At 38.3% G+C, this 22,390-nt stretch overlaps 3 protein-coding genes across 6 annotated transcripts in view; 1 reads left to right on the forward strand and 2 right to left on the reverse strand.

The window, feature by feature from the left end:
- Window positions 1-4,080: 4,080 nt before the first annotated feature.
- Window positions 4,081-9,500, reverse strand: LOC144665949 (dolichyldiphosphatase 1-like). Its single transcript, XM_078527260.1, has 7 exons — window positions 9,329-9,500; window positions 9,024-9,124; window positions 7,812-7,993; window positions 7,074-7,187; window positions 5,675-5,803; window positions 4,688-4,777; window positions 4,081-4,569 (listed from the first exon to the last, which is right to left on the reverse strand). Exons 1-7 carry the CDS (start codon window positions 9,486-9,488, stop codon window positions 4,515-4,517), a joined length of 831 nt encoding a protein of 276 aa, XP_078383386.1. The 5' UTR covers window positions 9,489-9,500; the 3' UTR covers window positions 4,081-4,514.
- An 11-nt stretch (window positions 9,501-9,511) lies between these two features.
- On the forward strand, window positions 9,512-19,455 carry LOC144665543 (uncharacterized). Of its 3 annotated transcripts, XM_078526795.1 has the most exons (11): window positions 9,512-9,675; window positions 9,743-9,913; window positions 12,068-12,119; window positions 12,611-12,792; window positions 13,649-13,847; window positions 14,234-16,166; window positions 16,269-16,388; window positions 16,925-17,007; window positions 17,229-17,356; window positions 18,248-18,371; window positions 18,943-19,455. In XM_078526795.1, the coding sequence occupies exons 2-11, from the start codon at window positions 9,749-9,751 to the stop codon at window positions 19,050-19,052; spliced, it is 3,096 nt and encodes a 1,031-aa protein (XP_078382921.1). In that variant the 5' UTR covers window positions 9,512-9,675; window positions 9,743-9,748; the 3' UTR covers window positions 19,053-19,455. The 3 variants fall into 3 exon arrangements, 2 of the variants coding, with proteins under 2 accessions (XP_078382921.1, XP_078382913.1); XM_078526787.1 differs by having other exon boundaries at window positions 9,512-9,913; window positions 18,943-19,454; XR_013572977.1 differs by lacking the exons at window positions 16,925-17,007; window positions 18,943-19,455 and having other exon boundaries at window positions 9,512-9,913.
- A 1,185-nt stretch (window positions 19,456-20,640) lies between these two features.
- Window positions 20,641-22,390, reverse strand: part of LOC144665834 (uncharacterized) — a 9,735-nt gene continuing 7,985 nt past the window's right edge. For both annotated transcript variants that reach the window (XM_078527125.1, XM_078527128.1), the window contains 2 exons: window positions 21,555-21,710; window positions 20,641-21,114 (listed from right to left, as the gene is read on the reverse strand). In XM_078527125.1, the coding sequence (XP_078383251.1) occupies window positions 20,932-21,114; window positions 21,555-21,710 (339 nt within the window). In that variant the 3' untranslated portion in view covers window positions 20,641-20,931. The remainder of the gene's footprint in view (window positions 21,115-21,554; window positions 21,711-22,390) is intronic.

The following is a 22,390-nucleotide window of genomic DNA, read 5'->3' on the forward strand; positions in this document are numbered from 1 at the left end:
GTTTCGTTTCCCATCGCCCGACCGACCCATTTTTTTCGAAAAGTAAAAAAAAAAAAAAAAAAAAAAAAATTCCAGATTCACTAGTTAAAGAAGCAAGTACTTCAATTTACAAGCACACGATCTTGTTTTATTAACAACGATTGGTATATGATGTCTTTGTCTTTAATAAACATCGATACTACGTTATTTAAAGACTGTTTAGACATTTGATAAGGAATAACGAAGACCACGTTTTCAAGTTGACTTTGTAATCAGGCTTTCTTACTTAGCAGCCCGGCCTTCTCTGGAACCCAAGTGTTTTTTCTTTTTTTTTTTTTTTTTGCCCGACCGACCGACCCATCATCACAAAAGACGGGGCGATGGGAAACGAAACATTTTATTGGGATGGCCTAAAACCTTGACCGTGCTAAATTATATTTGTTACAACTGTTAAGTCGACGTCGCCCTGGATGCAATGTATGATGCCGGAATATCAATCGGGTCTGAAAACTGCGCCTGTTCAATGTATACAGGAAGCCAGAACTAATATCATCAGTGCTGCGAAGTGACGATGCAAAACGCCGATCTGTGATGAGATCTGTGCTTGTATATACCCCTGGGAATGGTATATAAAAGGAGCGCGACCGAGCGAGGAGGCGAACATTTCCTCCCCAGACTCTCGCGCCTTCGCCGTTAAAAATTTACTTCGCGCGCAACAAGACCGCCTGCTAAGCAGGCTATTTTTTCTCCTTCCAGTAGGACTACAGATTCCAATTCGACCTGGGCGTGTCCCTGATTAGTGGAGCGCTTGTGGTCTGCTCAGTAGACGCTTGACACTCCAGTGAAGTTATTAATTTTACTGCACCAGAAATTTCTCGAACCTAAAAATAATGGTCCGTTTTATTTAAAATTGCTATTAGACCACTGAAACTGTGGAAATGGATTGCAATTTGAAAAATTAAGGCTTAACTTTTTTTTTTCAAGTTGTTTCCGCGCGTATGTAAAAAAATCGGTATTTATAGCCGTAGCTTGATTCCTTTCCGCAATTAAGGTGGCTCCGTAGTTATTCCAGGCGCATTCGTCGATGTCAAACTTTGCGTCATAACTTTCTCGGCTTTGACGCGATGGCTATGAAACTTTGGGAAAGCTTTCCCGTATCATTTGGTAATGATATGATTTAATTTGATTTCACTGGTGAAAAATATTTTCAATGTTACTGGCGTTTAACTGAAATATTTATGAAATCATGAAAGCCTTTGGAAACGTAGAAAGAAATAAATTACAGAAGGCTTTCGACACACGTCTCTGAAATGAAAGAAAAATTACTTGCCCCGAGCAAGTAATTTTTAAGTAACATTTAATAACACCACCTCATGATTTGTCTTATGGAGAGTACATCTCCCCTCCTTCCTGGGGTGGTTAGCACGCATATCACTAAATCCCCCTTATCCGTAGGTGCGAATTCTTGAAATAAATGACGCACATGCTCATTTCGTACTCGTAATTATGTAAACAAACTGCTCGCATACTATCAGACGCGGAGTAGCTTACAATCCCAAGAAGAATTCTCAATAGAATGTAAGCGTTGAATTTACATGACCTTAGTATTTCCAGACTTCTGCTCCAACGATTTTCCTGAAACTTGTCTATGGTGTGTATTAGGTGAATATAAGCTGATTCCAGAAATTTAGCAAAAATATATCAGCAAAATTTTTTACTGGACGCGATTTTGTCCAAAAAGGGGGTACAGTTAAACGCCAGTAAAATGGAAAATATTTTTCACCAGTGAAATCAAATTAAATCATATCATTACTGAATGATAGGCGAACGTTTTTCCAAAGTTTCATAGCCATCACGTCAAAGCCGAAAAAGTTATAACGCAAAGTTTGACATCGACGAGTGCGCCTGGAATAACTACGGAGCCACCTTAAAGGTTAATGTCTTTCTTTTGATGGGTTAAGTTACCTGCCACAAATTTCAGAACAGGTTAGACCAAAAATCTGCAAAATCCCCGTAAAGTAGCCCCTTTAAACACCACAGTACAATAACAAAACAATACAAATCGTTCACAACCTTCGTCAACATCTTTAACACATTGATTGAACTGTTTTTATATATTTTGCTTTGTCAAAAATATAGCTATCAATTACTTGTAAAGGAAATGGAAACTAAACATTTCTTCTCTCTTTTCGTCCATTTGTCTACTCATCTATTGTACAGGTACAGTGTCTACCTATGATAATAATAATAATAATAATAATAATAATAATAATAATAATAATAATAATAATAATAAAAATGATGATGATAATGATAATAATAATAATATACACATGTTACCTTTTTTTAAAAATATTACATGAAATAAAGTTGTTGTATTATTATGTATTATTATTAATAATAATAATAATAATAAAAATAATCACGATAATAATAATGATAGTAATAATAATAATAATGATAATGATCATGATAATAATAATAATAATAATAATAATAATAATAATAATAATAATAATAACTGGATCATTCATTTGTGCTAAAGTACAACATTCACATTCCAGTATTTTGCAAACAACTGAAAGAAATGGAGCGAATAAAATAGTAATTAAAAAAAGGAAAAAAATGAAGGCATTAGAAACAAGCGCATTCTAAGGAGAGTTGAGAATAAGAATTACAACAGTCACAGTAAATATATTTACAAGACTTTTCTCTTAAAGAGTTTACCTTTAATTATAATTATTTTCATGAGATCAAGTCTTAAGTTTGAGTAAGAATTTTAAGTTTCAGGATAGACATTTTTGGTCCAATTTGTAAAAAAATATTATTTATTATTACATCAGGGGAAAGATGCTCACTTATTACATAAGAATCAAAAAACATAATTTTTTAAGCATACAATGTAGTGTCAACATAAACATATAGTATAACTAACTCAAATATTTGTCTGTCACTGACTATTATCAAACGTTTTTAACAACGTTTGTTTGAAACTCTTATAAAGACGTTTCGGCCGACCAGAAAGCGGGAAATGAACATATTGACATTCCCGACATTTACAAGTCGCTAGTGTGACATTTAAAGTCTCGTGCAGCGATCGCGCGCTTTCGCCATGTCACGCGTGTTCTGTGAGACACTCTCGCACGCGCATAATGAAACCGTTGTAAGCCGTTGGCTTTTTTCAAAACCGAGGAAGGCCGAAGATTCTCGGCCGAAACGTCTTTATAAGAGTTTCAAACAAACGTTGTTAACAACGTTTGATAATAGTCAGTGACAGACAAATATTTGAGTTATGAATATTCCTGACTGCAATTTCAGTGTTTATCGTTTATATAGTATAACCCTTACCAACAAATGAAAGATAACCTTTTTAAGGCTAACAGAGTGTCATTTAGGCTAAAAATAGTAACTCAATATTCTAACTCAAACTTGAAACTCAAACTCGTACCTTGAAACCATAAAATGGATAATACCTCCTTTGTAAGCTCAAAATAATTCTATTCACTGGCATACATATCTTTCCATGTGTAATTTTTTTGTTGCACTGCTTGCTCAAGGTAATAGCCAACAATTAGTTGATGAATTTCATTATTCTCATTACCCGCTTGCTTGACTGCTGTAGTGGTTTTGTAAGGAAGAACATGTAAAGAGAGATCACAAGGATCAGGGCAAGCAAACTCCCACGTGTATTTTTAGAGGCCTTCCAAGGGGTTTGTGCAACAGGGGACATTGCTCTAAAATAACTAAACAGGTAGCGACAATCTTGTTCCAGAGCATTGACAACCGACAGAAACTGGCACTGAAAGGGTGTATATTCGTGATAGCGACAATGTTTCCCCCACCATACTGTAGGCGACACATGGGTTGGATACAAGCGACAAAGCGACATCAGAAACCCCCTTGGAAGGCCTCTTTTTAAGCAGTTTGCTTATACATGTAGTTGCAAAAAGCTACCAGACTAACTGGAGGTATAATAATTATGATCATTAAAAAAAAAGTAGAGAGAGGCACGTGTAAAAAAATGTTGCTGAGTGGAAAAGGAACTCCTTCCAAACATGCCTCAAAACTTGTACCCAATAGCATTTGTACCCTATAGGCTAGAAGTGTTTCTTTTCAGGGACTATCAGCTGTAAGTAACCCACAGAAAAACTGTGTCCTTTAAACAAAATTAATTTTGTATTTATCATAATTATTGATTATTTTGTTTAATCCTTTTTGTAGACGAAAAGCAACACTTGCACTCATAAAACCACCTATCAATTTGATAGATGGTACATGTATAGCATTGGCATAACTCATCAATTCTTATGATTTCCACTAGTTGATAATAATTAGGTCTAAAATGTTCACTGCTTGATGGCTTGCATCAACAGACAGCCACTATAGTGCCAGATGATCAGTTTCATTCAATCACAATCAGAGGATTTAATCAGAAGAACTTAATGTCCCGATAGTTGACTAGAAAAGGTGTCTGATACATTTCTCTTCGTTGTAGAGAAATCATGACAAGCCTTCTGTTAGCACAATCCTTCCTCTCAGGAAGTATGGGACTTGAAGTAATTGTTGTGTGAGCCTCTTCTCTGACGTTTTCTAATAAAAAAATGAAATTAAATTACGCTTAGTTGTCAATATTTATCATCTAGTCGCTTATGATTTTTTCAAAGGCAATGAAGATACTGAAGACAAGTACATGTAAGAACATGCTTACTTCATTTCTGTTCTTGACTGTGTGTATTCAAACCACATTACTGATGGGATCAAAGTTGAATCACGGATCATTAGATATTCACACAGGGGCCTGTTGGAGAAAACCCAATAATTATTATATTACATACAGTCTGTACTATTTAATATATACCAGTATATATGACAACTGCTAGATGTTATCAATGACTATGTACAACACTTACAGGAAGTATTGTGCCCAAGGGGTTAGAGCCCTGGTCACAAGTTCAAACCCCATTCTGACTGCTAGCTGGCATTATTCTTAGTAGTCCCATGTTGAACTCCTAAGCCATTAAGGAGGCAAACCAGCTGGCTATTTATACATGTAAGTGTGGCCAGGGCATTGAATTTAGGTCTACCAAGAACAACTCCAGACAGTGGATCTGAACAGGACTTGAACCTGGGAGCTCTGGATTTCAAGTCTGGCACTCTAACCACATGCACTCAGCCACATTGTCACCATGCCATGAGCAGCTGCTGCTGCAGTAAAGCTGCAATTTTATGAAGATTTTAACTCTTTTCTAGGTAAAAGGTAGATTTTGTGTGTGCTGTACACGAATTTGTGTTGATTGTAGCAATTGAAAGGAAAATAATTAAGAATTCACATGATAATCAAAAATGTTGCACTGAAGTGCAAGATTTAGTGCAAGGACATTCTTATAAGGGAAATTCTTTGCCCTGTGCAGCTCGCTGTGAATCAAACCAGTGCAGGTGTATGCATGACTTTCATGACTGTTCTCAACTGCTTGACTTTCTATCAAGGAAAACTTTGTTAAGCTTCCAGGCCTAGTCTTAAGTTCTTTGAGCTCTTTTGCTTCTCACTTGACCCAAAAAGGAAAGAGAGGCACCGCTCTTATTTTATGTACAACTCAATAGCGTATACATGTACAGTAATTGATATTTTCTTTGGTCACTATAATGTCCGTATAAAAAATTAAATGGTGTATTCCTAGTCAGTGTGACACATTACCAGGTTGTTATTGTAGGAAATAGGGGTGTGAGAACTGTCTGCGTGAACATAAACCAAGCAGCACCCAGTCCACTCCCCAACAGAAAGCCATAACCCACTTGATGTGGTGTGTGGTATCTGAGGTATATCCTGTGGAAATAAGATAAATTTATTAAACATACACTTAACTATCTTGATTTTGATTGGCTTGAAACCAAAAATTAATTTGATGATTCATCATACTGTAGCATTAAATATTGTGTTTTATATCACAGACAATAGATTTACTCAATCCCATGTTGTTCATGCAAGACAACCAGATTTATATACACCTAATTGAAGAAATGTTGACCATGTGAAAGCATAAACCTGAATGATATGACCCAATGGTATTCTGGGTAGACAGCCTTGGTAAGCTTAGTACCTTATTGTTACTTATTTTCGCGGGACTTAATTTTCGCGATTTTCGCGATTTTCAAAAAATCGCGAAATTAAAGACCCGCGAAAATTAATTCTAAACGATTTCTATTGTAATTTTTATGCTAATTACGTATTTTTGGCCAAATCGCGAAAATTAAGTCTCGCGAAATATTCCTGTTCCATTTTCGCGAAATTAAGTACCCGCGAAAATAAGTAACAATAAGGTAATATTCCTTTTATTGATATTTAAGATATTACCTTAAGAGCATGCTTTATTCAACCTGTCTTATTATTATTAAAGATGACATTATTGTTTTTTCCCGATTTCCAATAAACATTTGGGTCTCATTGTTCATGGTTTATGCCTTTCACGGGTCAACAATTCCTCAATCAGGTGTATACAATATCTGATGAATGTTGGTTTCAGCTTTTCAGGAAAACATTAGTGTATGCCGTATCGCAGATGGTGGGGGTTGTGTTGTTCCTTGACAGTTCAAGATAAAGCTGACATTTGGTGGGAGTATTGGCAAATATCTGGAAAAAAATTATTTGGTTTTCACATGATGGAAAGAACTATTAAGATGACTGACAGTTTTAGTTGCCTACGTCAGATAGAGCAGTTTTCACTTGAGTGTCGAAAGTAATTTGCATTTGCTTTGGTTTTGCGTTCACTACGCTTAGTGATTGGTTTAAAAATTTCGCGCCACTTTCTCGGCTAATCAGGAGTAAAACCAAAACCAATCGTGACTCGCTCGTGCACGTTTTCCAGCGATTCGTTGACAGTTTGATGTATTTGCTTCAAGTTTTGATTGGTTCACTGGATTGTGTGTGTCCTTTGTGATTGGCCATAGTAATTACTTTTGGTTTTGGTTTTACGACACTCAATTGAAAACTGCTCTAACACAGGCCTTGGTCTAACTTACCTAATATAATAATATTCTTAAATTGACAAGCTCTTCTTCATCAAATAAATAGTAGGTCAAATCAAAGGGACACTAACCTACTAAATCCAACGGCACCAGCAACTAATACAACACCAACTGCTAATACATGACGCCATAAATTGTCTATTAAATCATCCCACACTGTAGTTGCCTGTGAAAAATGCAGAAGCCTGAAAAAACAAATGAATCAGGATGCAATGATTTGTTTTGAGTTATTGGGAAGTTCAAGAAATTGAGGGTTTGAGAAACTGGGATTCAGTCAAAAAGTAAACTTGCATAATCAACTGCTACATACAGTATACAAGTTCAGTTGAAAATCTCTGCGATGGCCAGCCCCTATAATGCAGCCAGACTTCTATTTAGTGGCCACTTAGCATTTTCCCAAGGGTGGCCCCTAAATCAGGGTTTGACTGTACTACATGTATAAACAGTACTTGTAAATACCTTAAACATTACTGGTGTTATGATCATATCAATGACACTAGGAATTAATAAATACAATGTACCAATAAAATATTAATGTATTAACATGTAGGACTGAGTAGCTAATGATTTATACATGCTGTACACGTGACTGACTGAATGATTGATTAATTAATTACATGATAACAATAAGTTAATCAACGGATTTAGTAAATATTTGACTGACAAAAACAGACAACCATGAAAGAGGAGTCTGAATTTGTTAATTGCAAGTATGATAACAGGCAATTACACTTAATCCTGAAACAGACCTGATATACATGTACTGTACAATAAAATTTGAGATATAAAAAGAGTAATGCATTACTTACCTCACATATATAAACAATACAGAATAGATGGCAAAAAATGCCATAAACTGGGAATGATCTGAAGGCATTCCATGGCCAGAATGGGGAAACAAATGTTCTCCACAAAGTCTAGGATGTGCCAACGAGTGCTTTACAACCATATTAACAAGTTCATTTAATAAAATTCCACCAAAAAATGTCATCTGCAAAAGAAAAACTCTGTTGGGACAATCTGTATCATTTTTCATTTAGGTGTTGTTCCAGAAAATATCCATACCCTACCCACAGAAGGTCATTGGAAATTCCGAGGGGGTGGGGTGTATGAAGGGAAACTGGAATTTCCAGAAGGGGGGGGGGGGGGCAAACCAAAATAACTTTCCATGGGGGAGGTATAAATATTTTCTGGAACAACACAATCACTAGTTCATTGCTGCCACCATGCATCTGCCGAAGCATGTTTGTTAAACTTAAGATGCATCTATTCCACTCCTACCTCCCAGGTATTTGACCGTTTTAAAACATTTTGGTCAACCCCCCCCCCCCCCTTTATGTTGGCAGTTTACTGTAATGCTCCACTGGTTAGGACATCACAGAGGACCAATTAACCCAGGGTATCTAATCGAACAACATTGAACCGAAATTCAATCGCAGTCAATTGAACACCAATAGTTCGATTGGGTTTGGTAATCAAACAAAATCAAACATCTTATTTGCTGCGAGTTCGATTATTGAACTAATCAAAAACCAATTGAACAATATCGAAAGTAACTGAACTTACCAGGTAATCTGACTTAATTTTGTTCAGAATGTATCTCTTGACGTTTGAAAGTTCGGTAACCAAACATTTGATTGAGTACGATTGACAACCATTTGGTAATTGAACATTGGATTGAATTGTGAGTTTGATAATGTTCGATTACAGAACCCAATCAAAAGATTGGTGTGCAATTGCATTTAATTGCAACACATTTGATTAGATACCCCAGGAATAAAAAGGGATAACTTTCAGTGCAAGAAAACATTGAAAACCCTGATATGTATTTCCTATACATGCAGCTTGAATTTGCTCTTTCTAGCTCACCTAATTGTCTAAGGGGGCAGGGGGGGTGGGGGTGGGGGGAATTTGCACCCATGGATGTGACTGATACATCATTAGTGACAAAATCAAACAACAGTTCTCAAAATTCTACAGTCAGTTCTATTGGTCGGTGAAACAAAAATAAACTGACTTACCGTGTGTATTTCACGTCGGAAGACTATTAAAGTTATAAAACCAACTGCGATAAAAATAGGAAGCAAACTACACCATGCTAAGATCTTGCCGACAATATCTCCTGTAACATGCAAGTAAAAGGAAGCAAAGTTAACTTGGCACTGTAAAAGTACGCAAGGAGAGGTTTGCAATCACACAGTAGGCTTAATTATAAACAGATCCAAGTGGTAGTGCAACGCTCAAGATCGTTGTCTGCGTTGTGTGTATGTGTGATTGGTTTAGCCTGAAAACGACACAAAACACCCAATAAATTAGCGGTAATTACCTTCAGGATATTCAACGTGAGTCAGAGATACCGTTTTCCATTTAACATTGTCCCCAGCCATATCAAATAGATAAGAATCCTTTCCACTTTGGCAGGGCCGTATAAACGTGTCATCCGCCATATTGAATTTCCCATAGGCCTTAGCAGCCTGTACTTCCATGATGCTTTGGGAAGCGGGAAAATCTGAAAATGGCGTCCGATTCCATGGAAATATGGAAATCGCGTCGGAAATAGCTGCCCTTGGCCTGATCCGCAGAAATAACAAAGTAGAGAAACATAAAGTACATGTAGTTCAATCAAACTGATCTTTTTATAGTGAGGTGTCAAGATAAGCAAAGGCAGGTTTGGTGTTTTAACAAGGCAAAAAACACATTCAATGATCGATCAGACGTGGAATTTTTTTAAAAAAAGAAGTGTAAAATGGATGCAACTGGAACTTACAACGAAGTTTACTCAACTGGGATTCCGAGAAAATCGTCTGCATCCAGTACAAGGAGCTGTTCAGCGACAGAAAGATGCAGGCAGGAGTTGGAAGATTATGACATTGAATTTGATGTGAGGCCACCAAGTGGTACAAATCATCAGGTAGACGATTTTTTCAATAATTCAAGCCATATCTGTTATTAAGTTAATTTGCTAAATGTAGACTATTGTTTAATATTGTCTTGAATGAAATGTCAAACTTAAGGTTTAATGTGATCAGATGATAACTCGAAAGGGCTTTGTAAACAGCGAATGGGATATTCATAAATTGCAGAGTTGCATGCAATAAGATTTACATGTACATGTATTACTCATGTAAGCTTAATTACAAGTTAGGCATTTGTGAACAGCAGCTCACCCAACACTGATGATAATATTTATAATGGTAATAGGACTGAGTGGAGTCCAATTCGGTCTGTAATCATACGAGTGATTAACAAAATCGGACGACCGCGAAGCGGGAGTCCGATTTGTTTAATCACGAGTATGATTACAGACAGAATTGGACGACACAAAGTCCTGTTACCAATTAATCAAAACTATGACAAAATTTGAGAAACAAACTAACCTTTAGTCAAATGGTTTAACGTTTTTATAAAAACTGCAAAACATAACAGTTTACTCAACAAAATGCACAACAACAGCGCGCGCAAAATGACGTGTACTGTCCAATAACACAGGCATGACGCGTACACTGTCCTATTAGTGCTCAAATCGGGCTGCTGATAACCAATCACCAATCGAGAATTTTGTTATAGTTTTGATTAACTATGGATCTATAGTCTCTTAAGATACTGTATCATACCTGCCAACCCCCCGAGTACAAAAATCTGGAGATGTCTAGAAATCTTTGCATTGTAAGGATATCATTTAAGACAATGTACAAATACAAGGGGTCCTGAATGGGCCATCAAAATTTTGCAGTACTCGCAAAAATTAGGCTTCTGCTCGGAATGCTCGCAAAATGTTAGGAAAAAAAGAAAGAAAACGCTGTGCTTGCATGCTCACAAAGATCATTCATTACCCCTAATTATACAGTGAACTCTCTCTAAAACGGACACCACGAGGACTGGCTGCAACTGCCCGTTTTAGAGAGGTGCCCGTCTTATAGGGAGTTAACCAAACCAGGTGTCCGTCTTAAAGAGGTGTCCGTCTTTTACAAACTGTAGAGGTGTCCATTTAGAGAGAGTTGACTGTACTCTCCGATAATCAGACCAGGAGATTTGATGAAAAACTTGGAGACTCCCAGGAAAGCCTGGAGAGTTGGCAGGTATGCTGTATGTTGGTCAATCAGTCTGTCTGTCAACCATCTATTGGCTGACTTTCGGTTGAATTGTGTCCGTGTGGCATCTTGGCCAAGTATTGGTCAGTTGTCTGTGGTATATCAGTCTAGTGTCAGTGATGTATCGGTCGAACCATTGGTTGACATATCAACCAATAGTTATTTGATATTTGGGCGACACTGGGTTAAATTGATAGTTGGTCAATTTGCAGTTTGTATCAATTTACCGGTATTGGCTGAGTGTCAGTCAATTATCAGCTTCAGTGATTGACTATCGGTCAATGTGTAGCAGTCCCATGTTTGTCAAATGTGTCACAGTTGCACATTGGTCAAGTGTACAACTGTAGGTGATATATCAGTCAATTATTATTATCAGTGTTATATCTATTCAGTCATGTTTCGGTCAAATATGGGTCGTGTGCTGGAAGTATATCGATAACATGAGTCCAATGACTTTATTTTTGCATAATTATGAAAGACCTTAGAAACGTATCATGATCCCTTAACCTCTTGCTTCTCACCAGCTGCACGCTTCTCACTGCTGGTGGCAGTTAAATGTATGAGTGTTTACTTTATGGCAAACTGGTCGACAATAAAAAGGAGCACTCTAATTGGTTACCTGGGTGACCCAAATTTTGCAATTTTTTTTATAGATCACAAATGCCAAATACCTTCTTCAAAGCATTACTATACAAAATTAAATAATTTAATTAGTAATAATAATTTAATGCTTATTCAGTGCAAATAAACATGTGGATATGATCAAATGCCCCTTACATCAAATTAATTAAAAGCCTAAAAATTTACAATTTTAGAAATACAGTGTATTATAAGAATACGGTTAAAAACTTTCCTAGGATTCAATAAAAATTAAAACTTAAGATTAAAATAGCAGATTAAAAAAAAAAAAACTACTACCAGTATATATATTCTGTTATTTCCTTGATTTACTGTTAGTTTTTTTTTTTTTTCAGCAACCAGGAAAGCACTTGAGCATTGACACCAGATTTGCAGAGCTCAGCCTTGGTAAGAATGGCAAAAGGAATAGTGAATTGTTATCAGAATAATGTGCCTGAATAACCAAAGGGATCATGGTAATCCACAAATAACCAATAACTTGAATTGGTATATTTATGTGTATGGATTCATCATTGGTTGCTCAAAGTGAAAGAGATCATTCCACTTTTCATAACAGTGGCTTACATGTATAACCAGAAAGGGCCAAAAGAGTTCTTGAAGAGAAGCGGGGAAGGCATTTTAAAAGTAGCATTTATACTACTAACTAGTAGCATTTATTAATACACCATTTAAAAAATTACAGCAAAGCTGATATGGTCATGTTATAAAAAAATTAAAAATGTTATAATAAATAATTGATGTCAAATTGGCATGTGAAATTGGTAAGGGGGGGGGGGGGGGGCTGTTAAGACATAACTTTATTTTTACCTTTCAAGAGTTCCCTGCCCTTTTTTCCTACAGTAGCCTCTATTCTTATTATCTTCATTGTCATTTTCTAGAAAATTCATCATTGGTTGCTCAAAGTGAAAGAGATCATTCCACTTTTCATAACAGTGGCACAGGTGGATCCATTGCTAGGAACAAAAATAGGCCCAGCAGAGTGCAGATTCCTAAACCAAATGTTTACATCACCTCTCCTTTTAAGCAGGGGCCAGAAAAAGATATCAAGGGGCCAACATTGGTAAGGTTAAATTTTGGGTTTAAAAAGTTAGTGCTTGTAATTCATTTGAAAATAGTTATAATTATGTGGTTTAAGAAACCTTTGTTTTTACATCTCTTACTTACAAATTATGATGTGTACAGGTCTAGTATCACTGCCTATTTTATTGGCTGTGCTGTATAAAATTTGAATAAAAATTTACAGCAGTACTGCATACTTACTGCCTGTGCAGTTATTAAGTACAAAAACTTTTCACCTGTTGTGCATGCTTTGTAGCCACTTGCTTATTGTTCTATATATGTAGCTAGCTAAAATTTGAAACTTTTCATTATTATATGGCTACAATAGTACGCGCGCTCTGATTGGCTGTTGAGCGGGCATTATTTTCTTGTAATGACCGGGCATTATGAAAATTTTTCTCGGCTCGACGGTTTTTGGAGTTGTGAGTAAAAGCTACTAGCGAGGGGGCAAATTTGAAAATCAACAAAAAATTGTGACAAAATATAACTATCTTTTCAATAAATGAAAGAAAAATATTAGCATACCGATACTTCTTTAGTATGAGCGACGAAGATAGCCACAGAGAGCGAGAGCGAGTTTTACCTCCAGTGTTTTTTCCCTTGATTATACTCTTTTTGAATAGTGCTTAAAGGCCATATAATAAATAACTTATTAACCTCGTCCGTTCGGTCATTACAGGGGAATCTCAGACCTCGACCTTGATGTATTGACCTCGCTGTCGCTCGGTCAATACATCAAGGCCTCGGTCTGAGATTCCCCTGTAATAACCTCACTCTCGGTTAATAAGTAGTATGTATTTTTATTTTATATCTTGTTTTCACTAACGTTGCTTGCATCTACCTCCAATAATGTTAAGGTGGTTGATCCAAGCTTTGAGTTGAAGCAGCGGACCCTTGCTGGAGTTTCAAAGGTAAAACGGCAGCTGGACAAAACAAAACGGACAAGAAATTTTAATCTCCCCCATTCACAACTACAGAGAGGCAACCTCAAGCCACTTGGGCGGCCTATGACAGCCTCCGGTCCACTCATGAGGAATTGTCAAGGAATTGTAGCTGGTAAGTCTGTGTGATCTGTCTCTGTCGAATTTGAAGAACCGATTAGCAGGGAATTGGTTATAATTATGTAGTTTTGATAGCCTTCCAATCGTTAGAGAAAATGACACTCACTCGCTTTCAGTGTTACGTGCAAAGCTATCTTTTGACATTGTCTTTTGACGTGCTGTTTGAAATGAGCCAATCAAAACCAATGCATACCGTTGTTGGTTTCATGCAAATTAGCCCACAAGTCCAGAAAGTCATGCTAGTGCCGCCTGTGATTGGAGGATTTCGATCCGTCTTGTTTGTTAAGTACGTCGAAAGATGGATGTTGAATTTATTTTGATCTCAAGAGGGCGTCCAATCTTTTTGAATAAAACGTTTCCGTGGTATTTATCTTTTTACAGGTACGAGAAGTTACCATGGCTTTGCGAGAAGGCAGACAACGAGTTCACTAGACAATGGTAAACCTTCCAGAGTATTCTCAACATCGGACATTGCAAATTCCACTACAACGAGGCCAGATAGTCCTAATGAGCTTCTTCGTCCAGAAAGCTCGATCCACAACACTTCATGTGCATCTTCTGTCAACGAGGCTAACAACGACAGCGATTGTAGTTTTTCAGAAGATGGAAGCGTAGACAGCATTGATGGAGCGAATCAAGCTGAATGTACAGGAGATTATAACAAGGTTGGGGATCACTCTGAGGAAAATAACCAGTGCTCATCAACAGGCAAAGGAAGTCATTCAGAGCTTAACAGTAGCTGTAAACCTTATTTTGATCATAGTGTAAAGAGACAGAATGATGATGATGATAGTGATAGAGAGGACGGTCGATGGGCAAAGCAGGCTCAGCAATCTGTTGATTGCCATAGAGATGGTGAAAGCCGCAGTGATGAAACTCTTCGTGGAGAGAAGACAAGCGGCTGCAACACTAGTAGTACTCAAAAGAAACAGAGAAGTTGTGTCGAAAGAAATAGAAGTTTGAGCTGTGATCTGGGTAATACAGAGGTTATGGATGATTCCTTAACAGATTCTCCAAAAATTTCGTCGCTGAAGAAGTCTCATCAGAAGAGCAGAGACAAGCCTCATTTGGGATCCAGAGAATCAGATCCACGAGAGGCCGTTGATCCTCCTAGCAACCCTTCATGTGTAAATACTGCTACAGTAATCGATGTTCACATCAGTGTGAAGTCTGCAAAAGAACACAAGACAACGCTCGACACGAGTGGATCTGATACGCCATTTGATGAGCATACAGTGGATCCGCTGTATGGATTTCATAAGGATATAACAAAACAGGGTGTTGATGCCTACTTGGATAGTGATGCTTTAGATTCTGACAGAATACCTTCGGCAGACATTTTTAAAGTGCTTGATTCTTTGAATCTCAGCACTTCAGCTATGAAGCCCCCGACCCCCAGAGGGGAGAGGTCCAGGGTTAGAAGGGTGCAGTCAGCTGGGTATACGAGACCGACAGGTACTGCCATTAGAGAAAAAAAATCTTTTGAAAAAGGCGCCAAGAGTGCAAGACCACCTTCGGGTAAACGCACGGGAAAGAAAAAGGAGAAAAATAAAGATTTTCATGATTCTACGAGGTTGAACACCACCGCACCTACGATAGTTGGAAGGACAGAAGATCTGACAAAGCATGTGAGGGAGACGCTACCGGGTTATTTTACTGAACAGTACAAAAAAATATTGGACGAACAGAATGGGAATGGCAAAAACATGATGGGGAGAAAAACAGATGGAACTCCATCTAGCAGCCTGTCTTTGGTAGCAAAAGAATCGACAGACGTTAGCAATGATTTGGATCGTGTCGAGGAATTTCACCAAAATGACCAAAATGATGTAATTGGAGACTGTAAAGAGAATTGCGGACTTTCGAAAATACCCAGAGGCAGGTCTGGGTCGGGGAAGACTAAACCTCTGCGGAGTGATGCGCAAAATAAACGCTCACGAGGTAAAAAGGCTTTAAGGAGCATGCTAACAGGGGTGTTTGTGACAATGGACGATAAAAGCGATTTGAGAAGTATTCACGATGTGGAAGACAGTAGTTCTGGCGTGGAAACAATGTCTTGTGTAACGGATTCTTCTTTCGAAAACTTTGGGGGTACAGTGAATCAGAGTGATTATAAAAGTGCTCGTGCGTGGACCTCAGGTGATGAAGAAATTTATCCTGGGAATGTTAGACAAAGGTTCGACGATGACGACGAGGGTGATGATAAAGTCGCTGATAATGATGGTAGCGTTGATGTTGGCTATTTTGATGCTTCCGATGACGATTCCTCAAATTTGGAGGTTGTAGCTAAAACAATGCCGCTATCTGAGTCAAGGTTTGTATCATTACGACCACGATTTATTGCCGTTAAGTAGCTCCATGTGAATCAGAGAGACAATGATGAACTGTCTGGAATACTCTGTTGTTGTTTTTTTAGATATGCTACAAAAAGGAAGAACGTTGCGCCATTTCCACCTCTTTGCTTCAACATCAATGCAAAACCTCCCGAGGGACAATTGTATTACTTCGCTTATGGACCTGAAATGAACCCTAACAGGTGTGACTTAACTGCTGCTGTTGTACAATCGTATGACCTTTACATCTATCTCTTATTACAGTTATTTTTATTGAGGCGGTAAAACAGATATTTTATCGTTTAAGTCTCGATCCTGACACGTACAAAATTTAAAGTATACCGGGGATGAATCTTATATATGTTGATTTGGGGATAGTGTTGCAGTATTGTGTGGTAGTATGTGTCGAATGAGACTATTTAAAACGAAGTAAGAGCAAAACCACCGGGCAACAGAGTTTGCTGAACAAAGTTGCTAATTCTACTGATGTATAGGGAAGTCTTATGTGAACAATGAATTTTACTGTAACTAGAACGCTTTGCTTAGATTGCGTAAATGACTTATGGCTTTGTGGTTAACGACAGCAGGAACAACTTTTTCCGGCACACCCATCACACTGTGGCAAATACACTATTCCTGTCTCTAGTCCACTCTCGCCGGACTATACAACAGACAAACAAAAACACAAATCTATGTTTGGCTAACCAACAGGGTTATTTTTTTCCATGATTTCATTTAGGATGGCTATTTATTTGCGACGAGAGCCAAAAACGCGATTGTGGGGAATTTTGTTTGGTTTCCAACTTAGATTTAACAAGAGGGGTAAGTGTTGTTGCCTCTCTGCGTGGAATGAGTTTCAAATGAGTGAATGTATGTATAATAATTTTTATAAATAAGATTTATTTTTAATGCATACACAGAGCCGGGAATCAGCGAAGTAGTAGTTTCAAGAGAAAGCCGCTTTCTTAATCATTTTTGTTGGCATTTCTTCTTTTCTCTATTTTCCATGCATATTTTTGGCTTTCCTTTATCTACCTTCCCAGGTACATCAAATGAGGCTGGCGGATTTCCTAACATCGAATTTAATCCAGAACATTCAGTTGAAGGGTGCGTGTACGCGATAACGGATACAGAGTTAACTATGCTCGATAACTGCATGGGTTATCCAAAGGTTAGTGGAAAAGGGACGCTTTTTTAGTCCTTACAAGTGTTTGCTTGTTTTAAGTGTTATTTTTTCACGAAAGTCGCTGGCGGATCCTTCTTCACTTATACGTTTATGGTTAGCCGTATGTATACACGTATATTTCATATGCACATGTACAAATGCGTTTTAATTGCAATTCAACTCCGGTATGAGATTGGATGTCAGCATGCAAAGGCCCCAGTGGCAGCCACCATTAGTCGGTTCAGGATCTCACCCCACCCACCCAACGCACCCAACCCACGAATACATGTCAATAGGCCAGACAGAATATCAGAGACTATGTCCCCAACCTTTTTGGAACAGTGATGTGTGTTTTAACGTAGTGGCACCATTAAACTTAGTATGCAGAGGCCCAGGAGATAACACTTGCGACTTATCGGTACCGTCCACTAAATGACGCGATAATCTGAGCAGGGGCGGATACAGGGGGGGTGGATAGGGTGGATATCCACCCCCCATTTTTTCAGTAAAAAAAAATTCGAAATGTCACTTTATTTGAAAAAGAAAATAAATAAAAAAAGAAAAATTAGCTCTCGCTCATTTCTGGTTGTTGTTACGCCACGTTTCGCCGTCTGCCGCCACTTAGGGTTAGGGTTAGGGTTAGGCCCTAATGGTCTGCCATCCACCCCCCCCCCCCCCCTTTTGAAATCCTGGATCCGCCCCTGCTGAGTCAGGTTTCCCGCGTGGCCGTCGTTCAAAGGGGAGGGTAGAAGGTAGAAAGGGAGTTCGAGTGCGAAGCGCGATCCCCTTCTCCTTCCCCTTTGAATGCCGGCCACGCAGGCTAATGATCTTATCAGGTAATTGACATATCATTAGTCTTTATATGGCTCACACGGTTTCCTTCACAATTCCTTGTAGCATTACGCTCGAGTGGTGTTTCCTGTATGGATGCTCAACTGTACCAGTCCCTCTGAACACGGCGTTGCACAGCACTGTGTACCAGCGGTTTTGTATGTCGCGCAAGACGAGTGGGTCACACATGGTAATATACTGAATCGACTCAGTTTCTTTTTTGTGTACAAAACAGTTATAATCATGCACAGAGGCTGTTTTCGACTAAATATTCACAGAAAGACTCCAAGAATTTTCAATTCTTATTTATTTCAAGCTTTTCGATCGGCCACTGTAGGATTCTGGCTCTTTGCTAAAGTAGTTTGGTAAAAATATAGGAAAGTAGCCTATTTGCTTAACTCCCTTTAGGTTACGCAGTAAGACTGACCAGCAATCGGACGCCCTTCATCGCAGGCTCCCTCGAGTGTGCGAGAAGCGATGAAGGGACGTCACTGAAGACCACCGGCCCCCTAAATCTTCCTCGATGTTAGCCATCCATCTTTATCTCTTAGGTGTTTTTCTTGGGTATACTTTTAACATTGAGGTTTCCATTATTTTAAAGTAAGTTTGCACGTAGTATAAAAATTGACATAGCTCTTAAAGCCACGAAAGCCTTTCTCTCTTGACGTTTTAGTTAGTAGCTCATCTCCGCTTTCACAAGGCATACAAGTAAATGGCAAAGTTTGCGTTGAAAACTAGTTTGTGTCATGTATTATTTGCAGATTCGTCTCAGAAGCTGGATTGCCGCTACAGCGTGAGCCAGTGTGCCAAAGCCTCTGACATCCTAACACCTAACTACGTACAGTTCCTGAACAGCCAGGCCAAAAGCTAACACAAAGTGTAGGCTCCACAACTATCAGGGTCTGTCGGAAAACCTCTCGCGCCCGAACACAACTATGATCATTTTTCTTTGCCACTCAGAATACAAACTGACAGTACATCAAGTAGTCTTAAAAACGAAAAGCTTTTAACGTCGTAACACCAAAATACTTCAGCCAAGCCACAATTTAGGCTGTAGAAATATCGATCAGATCTTCTGTGCACTGGAGAAAACATGCTAACTGTTCTACTTGCAGGAAGCATAAATCATAGGCGGAAGCAATCGGGCTAATGAAATCTGTTGCACTTCCAAGCGAGATTGTGGCATTGTTTTTTAGAGTGTACAGCACGGTGTGGTTTGCAAGTTGTGTCACCATTTTTGCCTTCTTATTTATACATCTCTTTTAAAATGTCGGTTTCCAAGATTGTTGTTGTTTCGCAGCATGGCACCCCATTTCCGTCCCGTGAAAAAAGAGAAACCTTGTGCGAAACCTATTGACTGGACCGTTCAAATGTTTCTTGATTCAATTTTTAAACCATCTTGTAAATGGAAGGTAAAGTCTGGGAAAATTGTTACTGTTAGATTAGATTTTTTATGTTTTTACTTAAGGTAATGATCCGGTTGCCCTCAGGGGCCTACAGAAGTCCACTATTCCTCTATTTTTTACATTACTACATTACCTTGATCATTTGTAAACGCGGTGCCTTCATGGAAATAAGAACGCGTTACAGTGTATAAATATGTAGGATTGTATCATCATCATGAAACCAAAGTACTGCGTCATTAGAAACTACGGGAGTTATTAGAAGGTGACGTTTACAAAGTGAACATCTTTGTACCCCTTGTATTATAGAAAAAAAATATATGAGTGAAAAGTTAGTGTTGTTTGTAAAACAAATGGCATTGTAAAAAAAAGTTAAAATATAAAGGCAAGTTTCTATTTTGCTCCGCTGTATCAATTTGGGGTGGTGTTTAAATTGATTGTGGTAAACGCTACAAATTAATCAGAAATTAGTTACTAATCAATCAATCAGTCAATCAATCAAACAATTAATCACTCTTAGGTTTTGTTTGAGGTTATGCATTCTGGTCATCACCTGGAGGGGAGACGCGGTGGCCTAATGGTTCGTACGCTCGTTCGAGCCCTGGCCGGCAAGACGCATAACTCTCACAGTGCCTCTCTCCACCCAGGTGTATAAATGGGTACCGGTAAACTGATGCTGAGGGGTAACCCTGCGATGGATTAACATCCCATCCAGGGGGAGTAGAAATACTCCTAATCGCTTCATGCTATAATAACCGGGATAAGCTCTGGCCCACATGGGCGACTTGGCTTGTCGCAGACTTTACCATCACCTTGAATATTGAAACATTTATGCACTTAGTTTGGAACGAAAATATCCTACCACCCAGGAAGGTCGACCTGGATTTTGCTTTCAAAACTATTTTACAGGAGGCAAAAGCCAAGAAGAAAGCAAGCTTCCTACAGGTGTTGGAGTTTCAAAATGAACTTTTTGTTCTGGGAGAGTGCATGCATGCAAGTTGTCATACAAGCCGCTGGAGCACTGTTTTCTCTATAGTTTGTAGAGTGCCCTGTAGAGAACCTAATTATCGGTAATTCACACTGACATGACTCTTTTGTACAACATCTCGTCGCAAGGAAATGGGTATGTAAATAAAATGATACAATATTATAGTTTGAAAGCATTACGGCAAACACCATTAAGTATGCAATTTTAATTTCTTTATTTCCTTGGATATTTGTAACAGTATTTCACAGTATTTTATTTTATTGTAACAGTATTTTACATTAAATTATCACGATAATAAATAATCAAGCGATTTGTTTTACAGTGTAACTGCACATTGATTTCCTGCAGTAACTTAGTTATTATTCGCTGGAGACGTGTACAGAGCCAAAGATGTTGCTTCCAAGAATGATGACCAGTTCTCTCATTTGACCCTTCAAATTGGCTATTTCACGACTGAGGTCCTGGTATCGAGTCTGGCTGCCGAACCTTCCCCCGTGAAGGAACTGGGGCGGTGAAGGGGAAGTGCCATTTAAGAATGACTCCTGTCACAAGAAAACAAAATAAATTTATAAGAATTAACAGACGCTCTTTCGACAAAAAGAAGACCAGAACTCAGAGTAAATTTAGGGTTCCTTCCATATTAATTTATATGCTGTTACTCAGTCATACATTGTTATTATTTTTTTTTTTTTCAACTTTTATTCCAGATTCACTTTAGTGGTAAAACTACAGTGTACTTATCTGCTTATATAGTACTAGTTAAAGGACAGCGGTAAATAATATAAGGAAATAATGGTGCTAGGGAAACCACAACTGCAAAAGCTCGAACATTTCGTTTACATGTACGTAGCAGCTACCATATTTTATCCAAATTTATTTATTGCTAACTGCGATTAGATCGATACGCAACTGCTTTCAATATAAAAAGGCTGGCCAGATAAAAAGCAGTTAACAAATAAAACACATACGATGAATAACCTACCACCAATTGCATGCCAAACATGAGCCCCCCAAAGAGTTGTGTGCCATCGTACAGGCACAAATCGAGCTGCTGTCCTGCAATGAAGCTTGGAATTTGGCCAAAGAGAAGAGAGTAAATTTTTAAGTGTTCCAAGTCAAATTCTAGCCTTTGAAGTACCTGTTTGAAAGAGGAATTAAGTCATGTTAATCATTTTTGCTCTATATTTCAATAATGTCTTCCATACTGGTCCCAACATACAAATCTTTGGTTATGACTCTCCATTATGACTAGTTTCGCGGATTTTCCGTGAGTCGACCAGCACGTGCTCGAGTTAGTTTATACTGATAGAGGGTCCTGAATGAATGGGGGGGGGGGATACTCTCCCAGCCCAAATTTTACCCAAATTCCATTTCCCCAGTAAAAATTTACCCAAATCCCAGTTCCCATTTTACCACTTCAGGCCCCTCTTGATATTTCGAGGTGAATATACATCCCGGTTTACAAACCACCAATTGAAGCATCCAAAATTTTAGTTTTGAACCAGGCCTAGCTTAACTCTTGTCCAAATCTCAAATGGTCTAGGGATTATTTATAGGAAGCAGTAGTGGAGTTTTTTTTTTAAAGGGTAGCCTGCCCTGATGGCTGTACTAGTCATTCTTTTCTTCAGTTAAAAGTACCATAGCACCCTGGCCATACGGGCTTTGTTTTTCACTCGAGAAAGGGACTGAGCCTCAGGACGCTCCCCTTAGCTCCACCACAGGGCCAAGAACACTTAACCCACACAAAGGAGAAAGTCCAAATGCCACACTTCCTGCTTCATCATAAATTAATGAAAGAAGGATTATCAAAATGAAAAC

Source organism: Oculina patagonica, chromosome 1 (genome assembly GCF_052425735.1).
Source record: "Oculina patagonica isolate OP01 chromosome 1, crgOcupat, whole genome shotgun sequence".
In the NCBI taxonomy this organism is placed as follows: Eukaryota; Metazoa; Cnidaria; class Anthozoa; order Scleractinia; family Oculinidae; genus Oculina; species Oculina patagonica.

What these genes read in the sequence shown, in the direction of transcription:
- LOC144665949 (XM_078527260.1), bottom strand. Translation starts at nt 9,488, where the DNA reads ATGGAAGTACAGGCTGCTAAGGCCTATGGGAAATTCAATATGGCGGAT. An exon ending in TCACGTTGAATATCCTGAAG is followed by an intron (nt 9,125 to 9,328) that starts GTAATTACCGCT and finishes TGCATGTTACAG; the next exon opens with GAGATATTGTCGGCAAGATC. An exon ending in GTATTGTTTATATATGTGAG is followed by an intron (nt 7,188 to 7,811) that starts GTAAGTAATGCA and finishes TTGTTTTTTCAG; the next exon opens with GCTTCTGCATTTTTCACAGG.
- LOC144665543 (XM_078526795.1), top strand. Translation starts at nt 9,749, where the DNA reads ATGGATGCAACTGGAACTTACAACGAAGTTTACTCAACTGGGATTCCG. An exon ending in ATTTGCAGAGCTCAGCCTTG is followed by an intron (nt 12,120 to 12,610) that starts GTAAGAATGGCA and finishes GTCATTTTCTAG; the next exon opens with AAAATTCATCATTGGTTGCT. An exon ending in AGACGAGTGGGTCACACATG is followed by an intron (nt 18,372 to 18,942) that starts GTAATATACTGA and finishes TATTATTTGCAG; the next exon opens with ATTCGTCTCAGAAGCTGGAT.